The sequence below is a fragment of the Myxine glutinosa genome, chromosome 1, assembly GCF_964187855.1.
Source record: "Myxine glutinosa chromosome 1, kmMyxGlut1.1, whole genome shotgun sequence".
Taxonomy (NCBI): Eukaryota; Metazoa; Chordata; class Myxini; order Myxiniformes; family Myxinidae; genus Myxine; species Myxine glutinosa.
Window position 1 is genome coordinate 318,160,100 of NC_136261.1, and position 17,970 is coordinate 318,178,069.

The following is a 17,970-nucleotide window of genomic DNA, read 5'->3' on the forward strand; positions in this document are numbered from 1 at the left end:
GAGATTTTAAAAAAACCGTAAGGTATGCAGCCTTGGAGGTATGCACTTTACCGAGTGCAGTTCTAGTTTATCTTTGATTGACCCTTGATCTTTAACCCAGTCCCTCACATCACTTACCAGTACCAATCACTATGCAAATATTTTTGCAATCCACATTTTAACCCTTGGTCTTTGATCCAGTCACTTTAGTATTTGTCCCTTGACCTTTGCTCCATTCCCTGAATTACCTCTCCAACCACATTTCTTTATTTTGCTCTGTCAGGGCTAACACTCATGCATCAGCTACAACACATTTCCCATGGAGGTCAATATACTATAAATCAACTTTTAGTTGATAAAATCCAAAGGAAAAAAAACAAAAAAAAAACAACCTGATAAGACACACTAATTTGAATAAAATAAAAACTTAAAATTTACAAGTACCATTTTAATCTATAGGAATAAACCCAAATAAAATATATTTGACCAGGGCCATGATTGAAAAACAAAATTAAGGAAGTTCCTGAATATTGGCAATTTAACTACTTTAAATTTGGAAAAACATTGGAAACTGCTCAAACTCGTAGTTCCGTTATAGCAATATTTAATTTATTTCTAAACCATTTGTACAATAATGACAGTTTAGAAACAATAGAAGAAGTTGTGAAGGTATTAACGAAAAATGTACAATTACATAAAATGAATTCATTGTTGTAAAGATGTCACATTTACACTGTACTGCTTGATTGCAATTCATATACCTCCTTTTTTTTTTTTTTTACAATATACAATTTCTGCAGATCGTTTCAAATGTACAATAACCGATGCAATGCAACTGGGGAAGAAAGCAAACAAACATATGTAAATGGGTAAATTAAGATTTCCAAACTCAAGTTTTATAACTTCAAATGCAGTTTCCAAACCACCGAAACAACATTTTGCATTTCCAATGACAAAAATAAAAATCAAGGCTGAGCCACACACAAACACACATCCTAACAAATGCAGGCAAATTGAACAGATGCGCAAAAATACTGGCCTTTATATGCGAGGAACATCACTTATTCCCAATACGTCTACGCATTTGTTAAACGAAAATGACAAACCTTAAAGGAAATATCACTGCAATTTGTTTCAAATCTGATGAGCAAGGCAAACAAGCATTAAAAGAACAGAAATCTGGAAAGGGATCAGACCTGAAGTAAATTAGCTCTGATTACATCATCATTATTCGGGCTACCAATGCTGTTGAAATTTAAAAACGCAATTACTATGGATCCCCGGTCTAAAAAAAAAAGAAAACAAACAGCGGCACAACGAGTAGTTGCAGAAGACGTACATATGACACCACAGGAAGGCCTGTGCGTCTCATGGAGCACTGCAAAAAAAGCTTCTTTTAACGAGACTCGTTTGTTGGACAATTTGGAAAATGGGTGTTCAAGCAGTCCCTGATTAATATTGGCTGATTGCTGCCAAAGCCTTGCACTGTTGCACCATACACTGGTTTTTTGCAGGAAGAAAAAAAGAAAGAATCTTCAGTGAACACTCTCTCTACTGTTTTGCTCTGACGCTTCAACCCCCCACAACCCAACCTCCCTTTATCACTTCAGCCCACTATGGAATCAACTCAGCATTTATCTCAAGACAGGCAGGAAGCAGGTGCATTTTGAAATACAAAGGATGGAAAACCGAACCAATTTCAGCAAAATGTTCCTCCACTTGCCGGCTTTGCTGCTCGTCAATCCAGGAATGATGATTATGAATGACAATTTTTTTTTAAAGCAAAGGCAACCATGCAGCGAACATTCTTCCAAGTAGTGAGCACTTGCATTCCAGAATAAATTGAGAGAGCACATTGCGTACAGAGCTGTTGAATTTTCATATAAGTGCTCAAACTCTGATCAAACCATTACCGGTCTCTGCTTGTGTGCGCACTAGAACACAAAGATCAACATGGTCGTCAGTCAACGCCAAATACAGAACATCTTTCATCTCTCTGACATTTGTCCAAAGCCATCTGGTATCAAGATGATGGTGGCTGGTGCATCTCTTGTCCAGAAAATGCTGGATGCAAAATTGGGTGAAACTGAATTGCAGCTGCATGGTGTGGGTTGATAACTGCAGGATAGAAAGCAGGATGTGGAACGCCGACATGATGCAAAGCAAGCGACGCAGACTGCAGTGCTGAAGCTGGTATCACATGAAAAGGCTGCCCACCAGCAAATATGGCAGCATGTGGGGCTGATAGGACAGCTGGTGCAAATGATATGTGTGCCAAGTGATGCTGAGGAATCTGGTGCATTTGAAGCGGTGCCATTTGGAGATGTCCAGCTGCAGGATGGTGGTGATGGATTGGATGAAAACCCGCAGCTGCTGCTGCTGCTGCTGCAGCAGCTTGATGCTGAAACAGTGCATGGTGTACCGAATTCACCGTAGCCATAGCACCAGGCTGTATTGCTATGTGGTTGACAATCTGTGTGGGTGAAGGTGATTGGGCAGGGGGTGGAAGTGTTTTGGCTTTGTTCACCATGAGCTGCTGCTGGATGTGCTGTTGAGCTTGCTGCTGAAGCTGCCAATATTTCTCCATCTCTTCAGCAGTGTATGAGATCGGCTGTGCTGAAAGAGGTGGAGAAGGTGGTGTGTGCTCAACGTGTTGCTCTGGAGACAACACACTTTCAGTTGAACGAGCCTCACTGTAGCCTGGACTTACTGAAAAGTCTAAGCCAGGAGGTGGAGGTGGAGGAGATGCTGTCAGCAGTATATGGTGGCTTGTCTCTTCAATTGCAACTGTAGATTGTTGCAGAAGTGGTGAACTCACAAGTTCGTCATATGCTGCTGCCTCTGGATTAGCAACAACAGGTTTCTCTGAAAAGTCAGGAATAACATTTTTAGGTGATAGATCTTTTGCCATCTCTACTTCTGGTTTTATTGAGTCTTTTGTCACTGTTTCTTCTGTGCTAGAGATTTCAGTGAAATTCAAGATTGATGGAACTGTGACTGTTGTGGTGATTGGAATGTCAAGTTTTCCGAATCCTAGGTTGTCATCAGCTTCACATTCTAGTTTACGTGTAAAGTAAGGTCGCTTAGTGATGGGCAGTTTGCCAATCATGGGCAGCACTGTTACATTACCCATAGATGGAGGTAGTTTTGGCCCAAAGTATCCCTGTGGTGGGTCTTTCAGCTTTAGTCCTACCTTGGGCACAACAGGAATAAGACCTTCCCCACGAGCATTCAACTCTTGCCGCTTCGAGCGAATCCGCTCCAGGAGGCGGCGAGCCGTTGCTAGGTTGCGTTCCTCTTGGCTCATTTCACGCCGCTGTTCAGGAGTGTCCAGCACCTGCTGTTGTTGTTGCTGTAGAGAAGAAGTGCCAAGACAACCAACTGTCCTTGTTAAAATGTTACGGCGACCATGTTGCTGCCCAATCACACGGGGAGCTGTGGTGGGCCCCGCATGCTTGTGGGAAGATGCTTGTGGAGAAGAGCTGTACGAATGACCATACGAACGTTCTCGGCACCTACGATGCCCGCGTTTCCAGCTCCTGCGTCGACTACGTGACCTCTCTGAGGGTGTACTTTGCCATCGCCCACCATCACTCCAACTGCCACTGCTGCTTCGACCTCCACGACTTGAGGAGCGATGAGACCTGCTACGACTCCTCCGGCGGTAACTCCCGCCAGATGACGAGGAGGAAGAGAAGGAAGAGGAAGAGTACCTGTTCACAAGGGGTGCCAGAAGAGCGTGGTATTCACATTTGCAAAGTTTCCCCTTCACCCCCCCCCCCCCCCCCCCCCCCGACGATCCACTAACCCCCAAATCCTGGTTACGTAACTTCACATTACTTTATACAACTAGTATATGGATCTGCTTTCAAAACCAATACAGTACATCAATGTAAAGATTCACTTTGCTGCATTATTCAGAAGGAACACCAGTTACATTTGGCAACAAAAAAAATGTTTAGGTAAGCAGTTCAGTCAGAAGTCAGTATTAATGGCCATTTCCTATCTTCTTTATATAGTTCCTTAATGGTGTATGGGTGGGGAATGAGGGCAGGGAAGGGGTGTAAAAGGTGTAGAAAATAGAAAAGGAAAATTGAGGGTGTTAAAGACAGTTAAAGGCATTGGAATGCTTTTGCCTTTTTCTTTTGAGGAAGGTGGTTTGCTTCTAATAGGGATCACAAGGAAGGGGTAAAATTAATGGAGGAGAGTGAACAGGCGCATACAAGCCTCAGTACCTGCGTCTTTTGCTTCTGTGCCTTGAGCCACTGCTGTTTTCATCTGTATCGTGGCGTCGTTTTGGAGAACGATGGCGGTGCCTGTGATGCAGGCGCCGTTCGCCTGAGACACTTGACAAGCCTGAGGACTGCCTGCGGCGATCGCGGCCATGCCAGCGCCCTCGTGATGATGAGTGACCAGAATGTGATGAATACGATGAAGAGCGGGATGATCTCGAACGGTCTTGTGAATACCGACGCGAGGAACACTCGCGAGAAGGAGAGTGGCCGCCAGAGCGCTGCTTACTCCGTGACCGGTCACTGTACGAGTCGGTACGTCGAGGACGGTTTGGTGAAGGGTTGCACGTGGACTTTACTGTGGCTGCACAACGATCAGATGCTTCTCTCCCCCATTCCTGTAGTTTTAATTTCTTCTTCTGCTTTTTAAAAGGTACAGATAGACTTTGATCAGTCACAGGCAGTATTGCCAATTTGATGCCAGAAGAGCCAGGAGCAGTGGAGACGTCACATATTTTCACACTGTCTTGAGAAGTGGATGGTCGAATTAAGCTATGTGGCTCTGTTGATAATGCACTGCTCTTTTGGCTTGTCACATCTGTTGTTGAACTCGTTGCTATAATAGCTTCCGCATTTAAGGCACAAGATTTGGCTTTCCGTTCCTCTTTTTTCTTTTTCTTTTTCTTCGTTTTGTTTTTGTGTTTGTGCTTGTGTGGTCGTGTGGCATCAAGTTCTGCAACTTCTGATACTGCCTCTGTAGTTGCTACTTTGCTTTTTCTAGGTTCTTGCAAATCTTTATCTAAAGTTTTAACACACTTCTTCCGCTTTTTTGGCTTTTTGGGTTTCTTTGATGAAACCGATGTTTTCTCTTCAGATGGCTTTTCAATTGTACAAGGTGCCCCAATCACATTTGAGCTATTCTCTTTTGTCTCCTGCTGTTTATCTACTTCATCCTCAACTGCAATCCTGCCCTCCATCTTTGTGGCTTTGATTTCCTGCTCTTTCTCTTCAATAATCTTATCAACAGTTCCCTCCACACTAATTGTAATGCGAGAATTGTCCACAGTAGTATCCCGTTTTGTTTGTTGTTTAAATTCAAAATAAAGAGGGTTACAACTGTAGGATAAACATGGTTGTGTCCGAGTAAACAACACCATTTCTGAGGGCCACTCCAACCGTGTCACCTCATCACGGCTCAGCACTGCGAAAAAAGGTTCCATGGTCTCCACTGTTTCACCGATTGCTTGTGCGGTTGTGCCAGCATCTATATTTTTCCTCGAATTGCTTGGAGAGGACATTTCAGTCTTCATCTCAACAAGAGTCTCTTCCAATTCATTAACTCCAGGACTTTGCTCAAAACAAGGTTGACCTCCCTCGCTATCTGGAACAGCAATATTGTTTTGAGTTTCTGCTATCTGTTCAATTCTACACAAAGCATCTTCACTGCCTTTCTCAGTCTCCACAGTCTCCACGGTCTCAACGGTCTCAACGGTCTCAACGGTCTCAACGATCTCCTCGATCTCCTCGATCTCCTCGATCTCCTCGATCTCCTCGATCTCCTCGATCTCCTCGATCTCCTCAGTCTCCCCAGTCCATTTGTTCTCACAACCATCTTTGGTACAATCACTGCGCTTGTTTTCTGACTGACCCTCATCAGCATCCAAAATGACCTTCTCTGTGGACTTGCAGAAAATCATAAATGGGAAACGAGGCTTCACCTTGCAATGTGGTGGTGGTGTATAGTAATAGTACTCCATCACCATTGCAGTCTCCTCTTCCTGCTTTGGCCAAATTGTGCGGTAACTCACCTTTTTTGCTTCTTCAGCCTTTGCTGCCTCAGCAGCTGCCTCTGCAGCCAATGCTTCAACTGCTCCCTCTGGTAGAGAGGATAACTTGCCTTTATAACTCAGAGTCACTTCATTACTCTCAGTTGCATCGTCGTTGGCCTCATGGAAAACAGCTGCAGATGAATCCAGCTTAACAGGAGCCTTCTTGGCAATGGAGAAAGAGAAGCCAATCTTTTGTGATGGCACACTGGAGCTTGCCGACTCGCAAACCATAGCAGGTTCTTTTGGCTCGGTCCATTTGCTTGGTGGCGAATCACTGCCCGCTGCTGATTGTGTTTCTTCCCAGCCACCGCTGTCACTCCAGCAACCCCCATACAAATCGTCCCATTTGGGTGCATTTTGCTCGGCGAAAGCTTCTCCAATTATGGGCTTGAACAAGACACTACCGTCACTGCCGCTTTAGGGATGGGGGGAAGATGTAGAAAAATAATAAAATCAGTTGAATCTTAAGTACACTTTCAAAGGAGTGATTGATTTTAATTTACATTCGTTGACAGCATTAGAACATCTAAAATAAGGTTAACATTTCCATTAAAGTTGGGATTATGAGGGTAAATGAGAAAGACAGAGTCAAGGAGAAGGAGAAACAGGGGGTCGAGGAGAAGGATTAACAGGGGGTTGAGGAGAAGGGTTGACAGAGGGTCGAAGAGAATGAGAAACAGGGATTGAAGAGAATGAGAAACAGGGATCGAAGAGAATGAGAAAAAGGTGTCGCGGATGAGGTGAAACAGGGGTTGAAGAGAATGAGAAACAGAGGTCGAGGAGAAACAGGGGTCGAGGAGAAGGAGAACAGGGTTCGAGGAGAATGAGAACCAGGAGTCGAAAACAGGAGAAGAAACAGGTGTCGAGGATAAACAGCGGTCAATGAGGAGGAGACAGGAGTCAAGGAGGAGGAGACAAAGGGGTCAAGGAGGAGGAGACACAGGGGTCAAGGAGGAGAAGACGGTCTCCTCCACGCTCTCCACGGTCTCCTCATTCTCCCCAGTTCATTTGTTCTCACAACCATCTTTGGTACAATCACTGCGCTTGTTTTCTGACTGACCCTCATCAGCTTTCAAAATGACCTTCTCTGTGGACTTGCAGAAAATCATAAATGGGAAACGAGGCTTCACCTTGCAATGTGGTGGTGGTGTATAGTAATAGTACTCCATCACCACTGCAGTCTCCTCTTCCTGCTTTGGCCAAATTGTGCGGTAACCCACCTTTTTTGCTTCTTCAGCCTTTGCTGCCTCAGCAGCTGCCTCTGCAGCCAATGCTTCAACTGCTCCCTCTGGTAGAGAGGATAACTTGCCTTTATAACTCAGAGTCACTTCATTACTCTCATTTGCATCGTCGTTGGCCTCATGGAAAACAGCTGCAGATGAATCCAGCTTAACAGGAGCCTTCTTGGCAATGGAGAAAGAGAAGCCAATCTTTTGTGATGGCACACTGGAGCTTGCCGACTCGCAAACCATAGCAGGTTCTTTTGGCTCGGTCCATTTTCTTGGTGGCGAATCACTGCCCGCTGCTGATTGTGTTTCTTCCCAGCCACCGCTGTCACTCCAGCAACCTTCATACAAATCGTCCCATTTGGGTGCATTTTGCTCGGCGAAAGCTTCTCCCATTACGGGCTTGAACAAGACACTACCGTCACTGCCGCTTTAGGGATGGGGGGAAGATGTAGAAAAATAATAAAATCAGTTGAATCTTAAGTACACTTTCAAAGGAGTGATTGATTTTAATTTACATTTGCTGACAGCATTAGAACATCTAAAATAAGGTTAACATTTCCATTAAAGTTGGGATTATGAGGGTAAATGAGAAAGACAGAGTCAAGGAGAAGGAGTAACAGGGGGTCGAGGAGGATTAACAGGGGGTTGAGGAGAAGGGTTGACAGAGGGTCGAAGAGAATGGGTGACAGAGGGTCGAAGAGAATGAGAAACAGGGGTTGAAGAGAATGAGAAACAGGGGTCGAAGAGAATGAGAAACAGGGGTCGAAGAGAATGAGAAAAAGGGGTCACGGATGAGGTGAAACAGGGGTTGAAGAGAATGAGAAACAGAGGTCGAGGAGAAACAGGGGTCGAGGAGAAACAGGGGTCGAGGAGGAGAACAAGGTTCGAGGAGAATGAGAACCAGGAGTCTAAAACAGGAGAAGAAACAGGTGTCAAGGATAAACAGGGGTCAAGGAGGAGGAGACACAGGGGTCAAGAAGGAGGAGACACAGGGGTCAAGGAGGAGACAGGGGTCAAGGAGGAGGAGACACAGGGGTCAAGCAGGAGACACAGGGGTCAAGGAGAAGGAAAAACAGGGGTTGAAGAGAATGAGAAACAGACGTCGAGAAGGAGAGGTTCAAGTGTCAAGGGCAAATAGATGGAGAAAATGGGAGAGGTCAAGAAGGACAAAGGGAGGGAGTCAAGAAGGACAAAGGGAGGGGTCAACAAGGAGAAAGGGAGGAGTCGAGACGGACCAAGGAGAAAGGGAGGAGTCGAGACGGACCAATGGAGGTGCGGAGAAAGCCAAAGTGAGGGGTGGAGAAGGACAAAGGGAGGGTGGAGAAGGACAAAGGGAGGGTGGAGAAGGACAAAGGGAGGATGGAGGACAAAGGGAGGGTGGAGAAGGACAAAGGGAGGGTGGAGAAGGACAAAAGAGCAAAAGAGGGACAAGGGTAGGAGCGGAGAAGGACAAATGGACGGTCGAAAGGAGAAAGGGAAGGTGTCGAGGGTTTGAGAAGGAAGAGAGGGGTGAGGTCGACGAGGACGAGAGGGGTGGGGGTCGAAGAGAAAGAGAGTGGGTGGAAGGGAGGGGAAGTCGTGGTGAAATAGAGGGGAGGGTCGAGGAAAATAGGGAAGTGGGAGGGGGGGTTCGAGGAGAAATAGGGGGTGGAGTGAAGGAGAAAGGGGGTGGGGCAAAGGCAAAAGAGGGGGGGGGGCAAGAAAGAAGGGGTGGTAGAGGAGAAAGAGGGGGCGGGGCCGAGGAGAAAGTGCGGGGTGGAGGAAATAGAGGTGGTGTGGTTGAGGAGAAAGAGGGGGTGTGGTCGAGAAGAAAGAGGGGGTGTGGTCGAGAAGAAAGAGGGGGTGTGGTCGAGGAGAAAGAGGGGGTGTGGTCGAGGAGAAAGAGGGGGTGTGGTCGAGGAGAAAGAGGGGGTGTGGTCGAGGAGAAAGAGGGGGTGTGGTCGAGGAGAAAGAGGGGGTGTGGTCGAGGAGAAAGAGGGGGTGTGGTCGAGGAGAAAGAGGGGGTGTGGTCGAGGAGAAAGAGGGGGTGTGGTCGAGGAGAAAGAGGGGGTGTGGTCGAGGAGAAAGAGGAGGGGGTGTGATCGAGGAGAAAGAGGAGGGCAGAAGTGGAGGAGAAATAGGGGGGCTGGTTGAGGGGGACAGAGGGGATTGGGGAGAAAGAGGGAACGGGTCGAAAAGAAAGAGGGGGTCGAGGAGAAAGAGGGGGTCGAGGAGAAAGAGGGGGTCGAGGAGAAAGAGGGGGTCGAGGAGAAATAGGGGGTCGAGGAGAAATAGGGGGTCGAGGAGAGGGAGAGAGAGCAAGAGCAAGAAAGAGAAAGCTTATTCCACCTGCTGAAAATGTTTCTACTCTTCACCAGAAATTCTTCAGCTTGTGCTGTTCTGTGTTGCATCTGCCTATCCTTGTACAAGTTACCCTTCACCCCCAATTATCTGGTTTCTCTTTGTCCACTGATATTCTGCTCTTCCATGATCTTCAAAATATCTGTATGTAAAATGATCAGCAAAAATGTTTAATCGCACGCATGCTTAACGATGATGACTCATCCTCTCACCTCTCCATTCGTTTCCTGAGTTCTGCGAGCTCGTGCAGCTTCCGAAGGTTCTTCTCCTGCTTTTTGTCATCCCTCCGTGACTTTGATGAGACATTTCTTCTAAACTCTCGCTGCTTCAGGTCTTTCAGCCTCTGCACATCACAAAAAATAAACCATCCTTCATGAGTTGAAAAGACCCACCTGTTACTTATAAGTTATAAGGCATTAGCAAACCCTTTATGTACATTGTGGAAGAGGAACATGATGCTGCAATCATTAACTGTTGAAACTACTGCTTAGAACTTCGCAAGAGGGTGAAGCTTATGTTCAACAAAATTGTCCTCATGCATTGGACATTCTATTGTTTACCTACCAGCTTTTTTTAATTCTAGTTTTGTTCCATGTGCCACTATTTGGAAATAAAGACAACTTCTGCTTATGCAAATTACTGTGAGCTTTGTTTTGCTGTCCCAGATTATTAGTAAACAGTCACGAGTAAGCATTTACTGGTTGGACACAAAGCAGATCTCCATACCACACCAAAAGGCATGCAGACTCAATATGCAATGGTTAACTAGGTAGAAAAATGTCACAATAGACTCATGGAGTCATTTAAGACAACCAAATACAGTGAGAATCCTGTCTTGAGAGACCCCCGGAATAGATGATCACCTCTCATTTCGGAACACCTACTTGATGCATGGATGCATTTTCCTTCGATAACCACCCGAACAGCGACCGCTTGTGAAACGTGACCAACATCCTTGAAATCTTGTCAATGTTCCGACCAGCGACTTCATGACCACAGGTTTTGGAAAAACACTTATCCTTTATAGCCTGGGAGAAGTATAAATTAATGCTATTATCAAATACACCTCTGGCAGCAAATGAAGTCGCTCGTTTTGATGCAAGACTTAATTAAAGGTCGTGCTTACTGATTCTAGTTTTGTTCCATAAAACTGTATTAGTATCTAAGAACCTGCTTGGATTGGATCACGTCAGCCAATTAAGCAAAGCAAATGCACCAATTTGTTTTGGTGATTCAGATGAAATGCCAGACAAGTCAAATTGGCAAAAGGAGGATATTGTATTAAATATCTGATACCAAAATGAAAGGACAATAAGATAAATGGGACATTGCAAAATAAATTGTTTCGTTCAGGAATTCTACTTGGGTCGAAGGTATTGTGGAATCAGCTCACATGACTCGGAACTTACCATATGTTAATATATAGGGTGGCACAAAAGTCCCAAATCATAGAGTAAATTAGACTAAATGATGAAATTGTTTGGCATTAACTGAGAAACACTATTGTTCATTTTGTTGAACCAATTAAATACCCAGGAGGCAACCAACGCTTAATGAATTGGTGGCCTCCCTGTGTAATTTTCATGAAACTCAGTAGCAATTGATCGATTAGAAGTGTGTGGCCTTCCATTCAGTAAAACGAGCTTCACCCTCTCATCTTTTGAAAAAATTGCAGTCATTACCTACTGGGCGAAAAAGAAAAACGTAATTAATATTGTCCTTCAGAGAAATCCCCGATGGTGCACGACTTTTGTGCCACCCTGCAGTTTGTTGTCTCATCATCTGCTTATGTGCCAATCAGTGTAATGCACATTTTTCCATTACATAGTACAAAATGTCAGAAACAGGTTAGGTTAAAGTTGTACTTTGAATGTTTTTGAAATGGAGTAGGTACTCATAAAATTGGCGAAAAATTCAATTTTTCTTTGAAAATACTGTTACGCAACCGTGATTAACACCACAGTTACGGATGGCCGATTTGCGAGACTTTACACTCCCGAGGCGAAAACTCAATGGCGGATTAAAGCTCAACACAAAGTTAAACGCGCGGGATGGCGGACACAGCAAAGCTCCGCCCGCCGCCTTATCTACTAAAATGAAACACCCAGGAAAACTGCGTTCAGATATATACAGAAAATAATATAAGGATTTATTATTTATAAGTAAAGACAGTGAAAAAGCCCGCGCCGGTAATACTAATAAATCGAATAAGCCTAAATTGGGATCCCAGACACAACAGATATCAAACACGATACGAGGGAGGTGAATACGAAAATAACACGTCTTTTTGGTTTATGCACAGTGTATTCGCGGGTACGGCCTTATCTCGTCCTTGTCGTCTTGGTGACCGCCGTCCAACACCCGGCTCCTTTCGGCCCCGATGTACCCACGAGGCCTCGCTCCAAGTTCCACAAGCCCCGATCGCACACCACGAGGTCCCTCGCTCCAAGTTCCACAAGGCCTCGCTCCAAGCACCACGCGTCCGACGCAGGCCAGCGGCTCCACACGAGGTCGATCTCCACAAGGTCCGTGCACCAAAGGTTCAACGTAAGCTGCACAAAGCAAGCGAACTCCACTTGACTCGACTCTCTTTTGGGAGTGCTGGCAGCCAAGTGCCAACTGTTCGGTGCCAACTGCCAACTCCGACGAACTGCTCCGAACTGCTCACGAACTGTTGCGAACTGCCGTGTGCTCTGTGTGCCAACTGTTCAACGAACTCTCCACCAAGTCCTTGAAATGGCGTCCGACCGTCGCTAATATCTCTGGCCGATGACGTCACATTGGCGCACTCCTCAGCCAATAATAGCCTCCCAACTCGCCGGCTCGCCCAGGTCACGCCCTCTGCGGCATCGCTCCACTCTTGACATCTCCCGTCCCCGACCCCGCGGTCCTTGTGTTATAACACGTGCCAGGCGAGGTTTGTAGGCCTTGGAGGTGTAAACGGTGGCGGCCAATTGTGGCGGTGTTTTTGGCCTGGTTTCCTGTCCATTTATTCCGAAGTCATTGTCAGGGAAAGGAATTATTTAATGTTGCGCTAAGGACCTAACTAATGTTTATGTGGTTTGCAGTGCCATAATGGACAAAGGTTTGACTACTAGGTGAGACTCACAGGGGCGTTACCTTTAATCCCTCACTATTTAACACTCGAACCTCCAGGTAGGTCCACAATCATACATCTTCCCCCGACAAACGCCTAAACATCAAGAAATTACATGTAGAGTCCCTGTCACGACAGCCGAATACCTACCTATTCAGATCTACCTAGCTCTAGATGTTGCTCTACCAAATTCATAACACAGCCCCCCCCCTGGAACCGTAGCTCCTGCAAGGTTCACCGCAGGCTCTACCATTCCAGCCTTAACACTTACTGTCACACACTTAATTAACCTATGAAATAAATCAGGAAGGGCTGTGGGAAGTGAGTCGGACTACCTACCTACACTTCCTTAACATGCTGAACCCCTTAACCATCATGCAAGTATGTACATTTTCTTCGTTGTTCCTGTGGAGGGAGGAAACAAACAACACACAACACTAACTTAACCACAAAACTTAACCATCTTTCCAAAACTCAAAACTCTAACCTTTGTACATACCCCGGTCTACAGACCGTGTCCCCCGGTGGATGCCACAAGACTCAACCTTACCTGCGGGGCCATCCCCAATGCATCCCCCTAAATTTCCACGGGCCCTGTCCAGATGTTACAGGTGAGTGACACGGCTCGGTGGATTTCGCCCACATTCATGCAACACAGACCCCTTAACCACTCATTCTCATTCCATAGGTCATCAAGGCATTTCAAAAATCAACAAAGCACTTATTTCAATACACCCCCTGCAGGACCATGGCATTGATGTCATTCACGTGTGTGTGCATTCCTCAACTAGGCAGCGGGGAGGTACCGCACAAAAAGATGGTGGGGGCGCATCAGGCTGTGGTGCCCGCAGTCCCAAAAACAAGTCAACCGACTTACAAGTTCATTGCCCCCCCCCCCCCTTTACCTCTTGGCCCCGTGACAGCCCAACAGCCCCTTTCCGCCGTTACCTCGCCGGTGAGGGTCTCCACACACCCCAGGCTCCTTTGCCTCCTGCTTTCGCGCAGCAACACGGGTCACCGGGGGACTTCCTCACCCCGCGGCGCCCAACCAGACCCTCCACCGACGAGCTCCAATTTCCAGTTACCACCGGCTGCCAGGGGTAATTGCCGCAGAGGGGGGCCCGCAGGCATCGCTCCTCAGAGCTTGCTCTGTACCTGCGGACACACACACCTTCCCCACCCACAAGACCCCAACACACACTTCCTCCCCCGCTGCCATTCAATTCCCCACACAACTCAGCACAATTCAGCACAATTACATAGATGGTGTAAAAGGTGTTACAAGACTTGCCATGGCCTGCTACATGTGAAATCCCCCAGTTCACATTTAAACCATCACACATTTCCAAAAGCACATTTCCAAAAGCACAAGTATCGCCCCTCATTATCTCCAATAATCATCACTCACTCTCCAGGGTCCACTCTCACGACCACATCAAAACACCTAACCACAATACAAAAACATACGCCACCCACAAGACACTGTGGCTCCCATTCCATCCCCTCACCGGCCATGTCATCACTCTCACCCGCCTCCCAACTCCAAATTACATGTCCCCAATTTCCCAAAGCAAATCCTGAAGCCTGGGACAGTACTCCTCAAAACACTCACCTCAAGTGCAGGTAGTTGCAGGTTGGTCAGGTTCAAGAGTGTCATCCACCACACCTAATTTCCCCCTCACCCTTCCAATCCACTCCGGAGCCTCCCGACCCATGTAGGAGCTCAATCTATCCCCGTGAACTATCTGTGGAAGGGTATGCGGGCCCATCTGAATTTTGAACACCACATCAGTCACCTGCTCCGATGTTAGGCCCTCTTCAGAGCGGGTCATCATGTCCCGCACTCCCTCTGACCAATCACATTTCCCCAAATTTTGCCCTCCTTCCGGCTGTACTGGCAAGCATGTGGATCCACCTCCTCCGGTGACCTCTACTACACTACTGCATTTGGCTACGATGGCTCCGCCCCTTATAGTGCGGGGGCTGTCGGACAAGTTGAGCAGCCTGACTGCCAGCATAGGCCCACGGGTGTCTACGAGGGTGCGACCCACCATTAATTCCTCCGTCCCCTGCGAGGACCACGACTCCACTAGCCCCAGCTGGCCAATGGGTTGAGCACCTGCTGCTAACTCTGCCATCACGACTCTCTCGGACCTGGGAGGCACGGTCACAGTGCGCGGCACCTCCAGCCACGTCCCCTGCACCTCCTCGTCATCCCCCAGTCCCATTAACTGCAGCCTCTCGGTGCCCAACCACATATGACCACGCCCAAGGTCTAATTGGCAGTCATGTTCCACCAGGAAACTCAGTCCCCACAGACACTGATCGCACACCCCCGCCACCCACACAACCACGCTGACCTCCAGGCCACCCAACTCCATCCTCACCACTCCGCGTCCCAATATTGGTGCCGTTGCCCCCGTAGCCAGTTGAAGGCTGTGTCCTTCTACCCTATCAATTTTGTCCCAGCCTCCAACACTCTGGTCTAGCACACCCGGATTGATAATGGTGTCACTGGCTCCAGTGTCCACCACAGCCTCACAAAATTCTCCCTCAATTTTGCATCTAACCCTTAGATTACCTGTGCCAATTTGTCCGCAATTCACTACTTCCACCAAAGGAGGGCGCTTCTCCACACACTTGCCAGCCGAGCATGGCCCCGTATGCTCGGCTCGTTCTAGTTTCCCGCACACTCTACCGCTATTGGCCCAGGCGGAGGTGGTGGTCCTCTGTCTGGCACCTGTGGACCTACTGGGGGCCCCCTCCTTTCTGGACTGCGAAGCCTGTCAGGAGGTGGGGGCCCATATGGTTGCCGACAATTCCTCTGACTGTGCCCTCTTCTCCCACATCTAAAACAAGTCCCCAAGAACGGACCCCTCTGGTAGCCAGGCGGAGCCCCCCTTTCTCCCGGCCCAGCCCGATAAAAATCAGGCCGTCCCGATGGCCAACCTGGACCACCCTGTCGTGACTCGCTCCCTGCAAATTGTCCCCCCATCAAATTTGTCAGCTGGCGGCTGATTCCCCTTAACATTCGCCCGATGTCATCCTCTGGCTTTTCCTGATCCCGCACCTCGGCCTGCCGTACCGTCACAGGTGCCCTCTCCGATGCGCGGTTCGACCTTCTCAAAAAGGTCAGTCTCGCCGCGCATTCCGCTGCCCGGTGCACCGTGGGTGGGTCCTGTAACTCCACCAACGTCCGGACCTCAGGATCAGGGAGAGCCGCCATAAATTTTTCTATCGCCAGCTTGTCCCACGCCTGTGCTGGTAGGTCCCTGTATGCTATCCTCACAGATTGGTATATATCCTGGGCCAGCTCCTGCAACGTCTCATTAGGCTTTTGCCTGCGATGCAGCAGCTGTGCCCTGACCAGGTCGCACCTTGCGCCTGTCCCGTACCTGTTATTCAAGGCCTCACAAATGGCCTTGCTGGTCAATATTCCCTCTGGGACTACGTTTAACACGTCGGCGGCTGACCCCCGCAGTGTCGCCACCAGATTCCCCATGCGCTCCCGCTCTCCCCAACCATTGAGCTGAGACACGCACTCAAATTGTGTCAGGAAAGCCTCGAGGCTCCCTGATCCGTCAAAATGTACGAGGGGGATCGTTTTTCCAGAGACTCTATTCCCCGATTCCTCTCTGTCCAAATCCAGTCCGGGGCCAAAACACCCCCCCAACTGGGTATTCCGTTTCGGAGCCTCTGGTGTCCAAATGTGGCTCGTGGTGAGGGTCTCCTGGGTCACCTTAATCTGGTCCCGAAGATGTTTAACCGACCTACTCACCTCTTCCTTCAGGCTCTCTTGAACCCGGCCAACCTCCTTCTTGATGGTATTGTCCCAGATCTCCAGTCGCTCCTGCATAAAACCACTCACCCTTTCATTATCCATTAGTGGCCCCCACAGGCCTTTCTCAATTAACCCTTGCTCCTGCTCTTTTATGCGGGTTTCCAACCCCCTCACCTCCTCGGCCAATTTGCCCCCCTGTCGGTTGAGCAGTCCCCATTCCTCACTCTGCTGTAGCATTCTGGCATCCACCCGGCCCCGATAGCCTTCCAGGTCCCCATTTGCTTTATCAATTCGACCCTCCAACGCTTCCCCCCTTCGGACAGCCTGGGTCACGCCCTCCTCTATTTTTGACATTAATTCTGTCCGTATCGATTCACTTGCCACCCCTATGGCTTTTTCCATCTCCCCCCCTCTAGTTTCTACTTTATCCTCCAATTCCCCCAGCCTGCCTGTAATTTGGTTTTGCACACTCCCTTCTATGCCATCAATTCGTTCCCCCAGCTGTTGTGCCATTTCCCCAATTTTTCCTTCCAATTTTTCATTCCTCTCTTTCATTTGTTCATTCATTCGTTCATTCACTTTTCCCTCCAATCCCTCAATTTTGCTGTCCATCCCTTCGATCTGTTCTTTCAAACCCTCCTTCAATCTATCCATTTGCCCCTCCATGTTTTTTGTTTGGGCATTAATTTTGTTCTCCAATTGCTCGTTCTGAGCATTCATTTCCCCTTTCAATCCATTAATTTGGTCACTCATGTCCTTCAGTCCTTCCCTCCATTCCTTCCCCTGCGACTCCATTTTATTTTCCATCCCTTCAATTTTATTTTCCAACCCACTTTTCATTTCTCCCATATTTTTTTTAATGTTATTTTCCATCCCTTCCATTTTTCGAAGCAATTGACCCAACATCTGGTCGGTTGTCGGGGCCGTTCCTACTGCTCCCGACTCCCCAGTGGGGGAGGGGGATAAGTTGGTGCTCGGGACGGGGGAGGTTCCAAGGCTCACCTCGACATCTAATTCCCCTATTTCCGGCTCACTCCCGACGCTGACGGAGGCCTCGCTGCGTACTTCCATCTCATCAATTTCCGACATCCGCTTTCCGGAAGATTGTTTCCCGCGCGCGTATTTATTTTAATAATTCCTGAAACAATTTAAATTTGACGAAGACGCGATATCGCGCTCCGTTTGCCCGATTGATTATTAAATTTCTCCGCCTCGACTATAAAAATCTTGCGTTCGAACGTCGGGCGCAATGTACGCCCGACCGTGTCGATGTCTCGCCGCGGACAAAAAAAATTTGTCCGACGGGTTCAAATCCTACACTCCTGACACCACTTGTTACGCAACCGTGATTAACACCACAGTTACGGATGGCCGATTTGCGAGACTTTACACTCCCGAGGCGAAAACTCAATGGCGGATTAAAGCTCAACACAAAGTTAAACGCGCGGGATGGCGGACACAGCAAAGCTCCGCCCGCCGCCTT

General features: G+C 47.9%; 2 protein-coding genes across 4 annotated transcripts in view; both read right to left on the reverse strand.

Annotated features, from left to right (window-relative positions):
- Positions 1 to 566: 566 nt before the first annotated feature.
- Positions 567 to 17,970, reverse strand: part of LOC137410873 (G patch domain-containing protein 8) — a 198,729-nt gene continuing 181,325 nt past the window's right edge. For all 3 annotated transcript variants that reach the window (XM_068096322.2, XM_068096330.2, XM_068096341.2), the window contains 3 exons: positions 9,822 to 9,952; positions 4,215 to 6,455; positions 567 to 3,692 (listed from right to left, as the gene is read on the reverse strand). In XM_068096322.2, the coding sequence (XP_067952423.2) occupies positions 2,003 to 3,692; positions 4,215 to 6,455; positions 9,822 to 9,952 (4,062 nt within the window). In that variant the 3' untranslated portion in view covers positions 567 to 2,002. The remainder of the gene's footprint in view (positions 3,693 to 4,214; positions 6,456 to 9,821; positions 9,953 to 17,970) is intronic.
- On the reverse strand, positions 6,455 to 7,803 carry LOC137410953 (uncharacterized). The gene has a single exon (XM_068096414.2). The coding sequence runs from the start codon at positions 7,660 to 7,662 to the stop codon at positions 7,045 to 7,047; it is 618 nt and encodes a 205-aa protein (XP_067952515.1). The 5' UTR covers positions 7,663 to 7,803; the 3' UTR covers positions 6,455 to 7,044.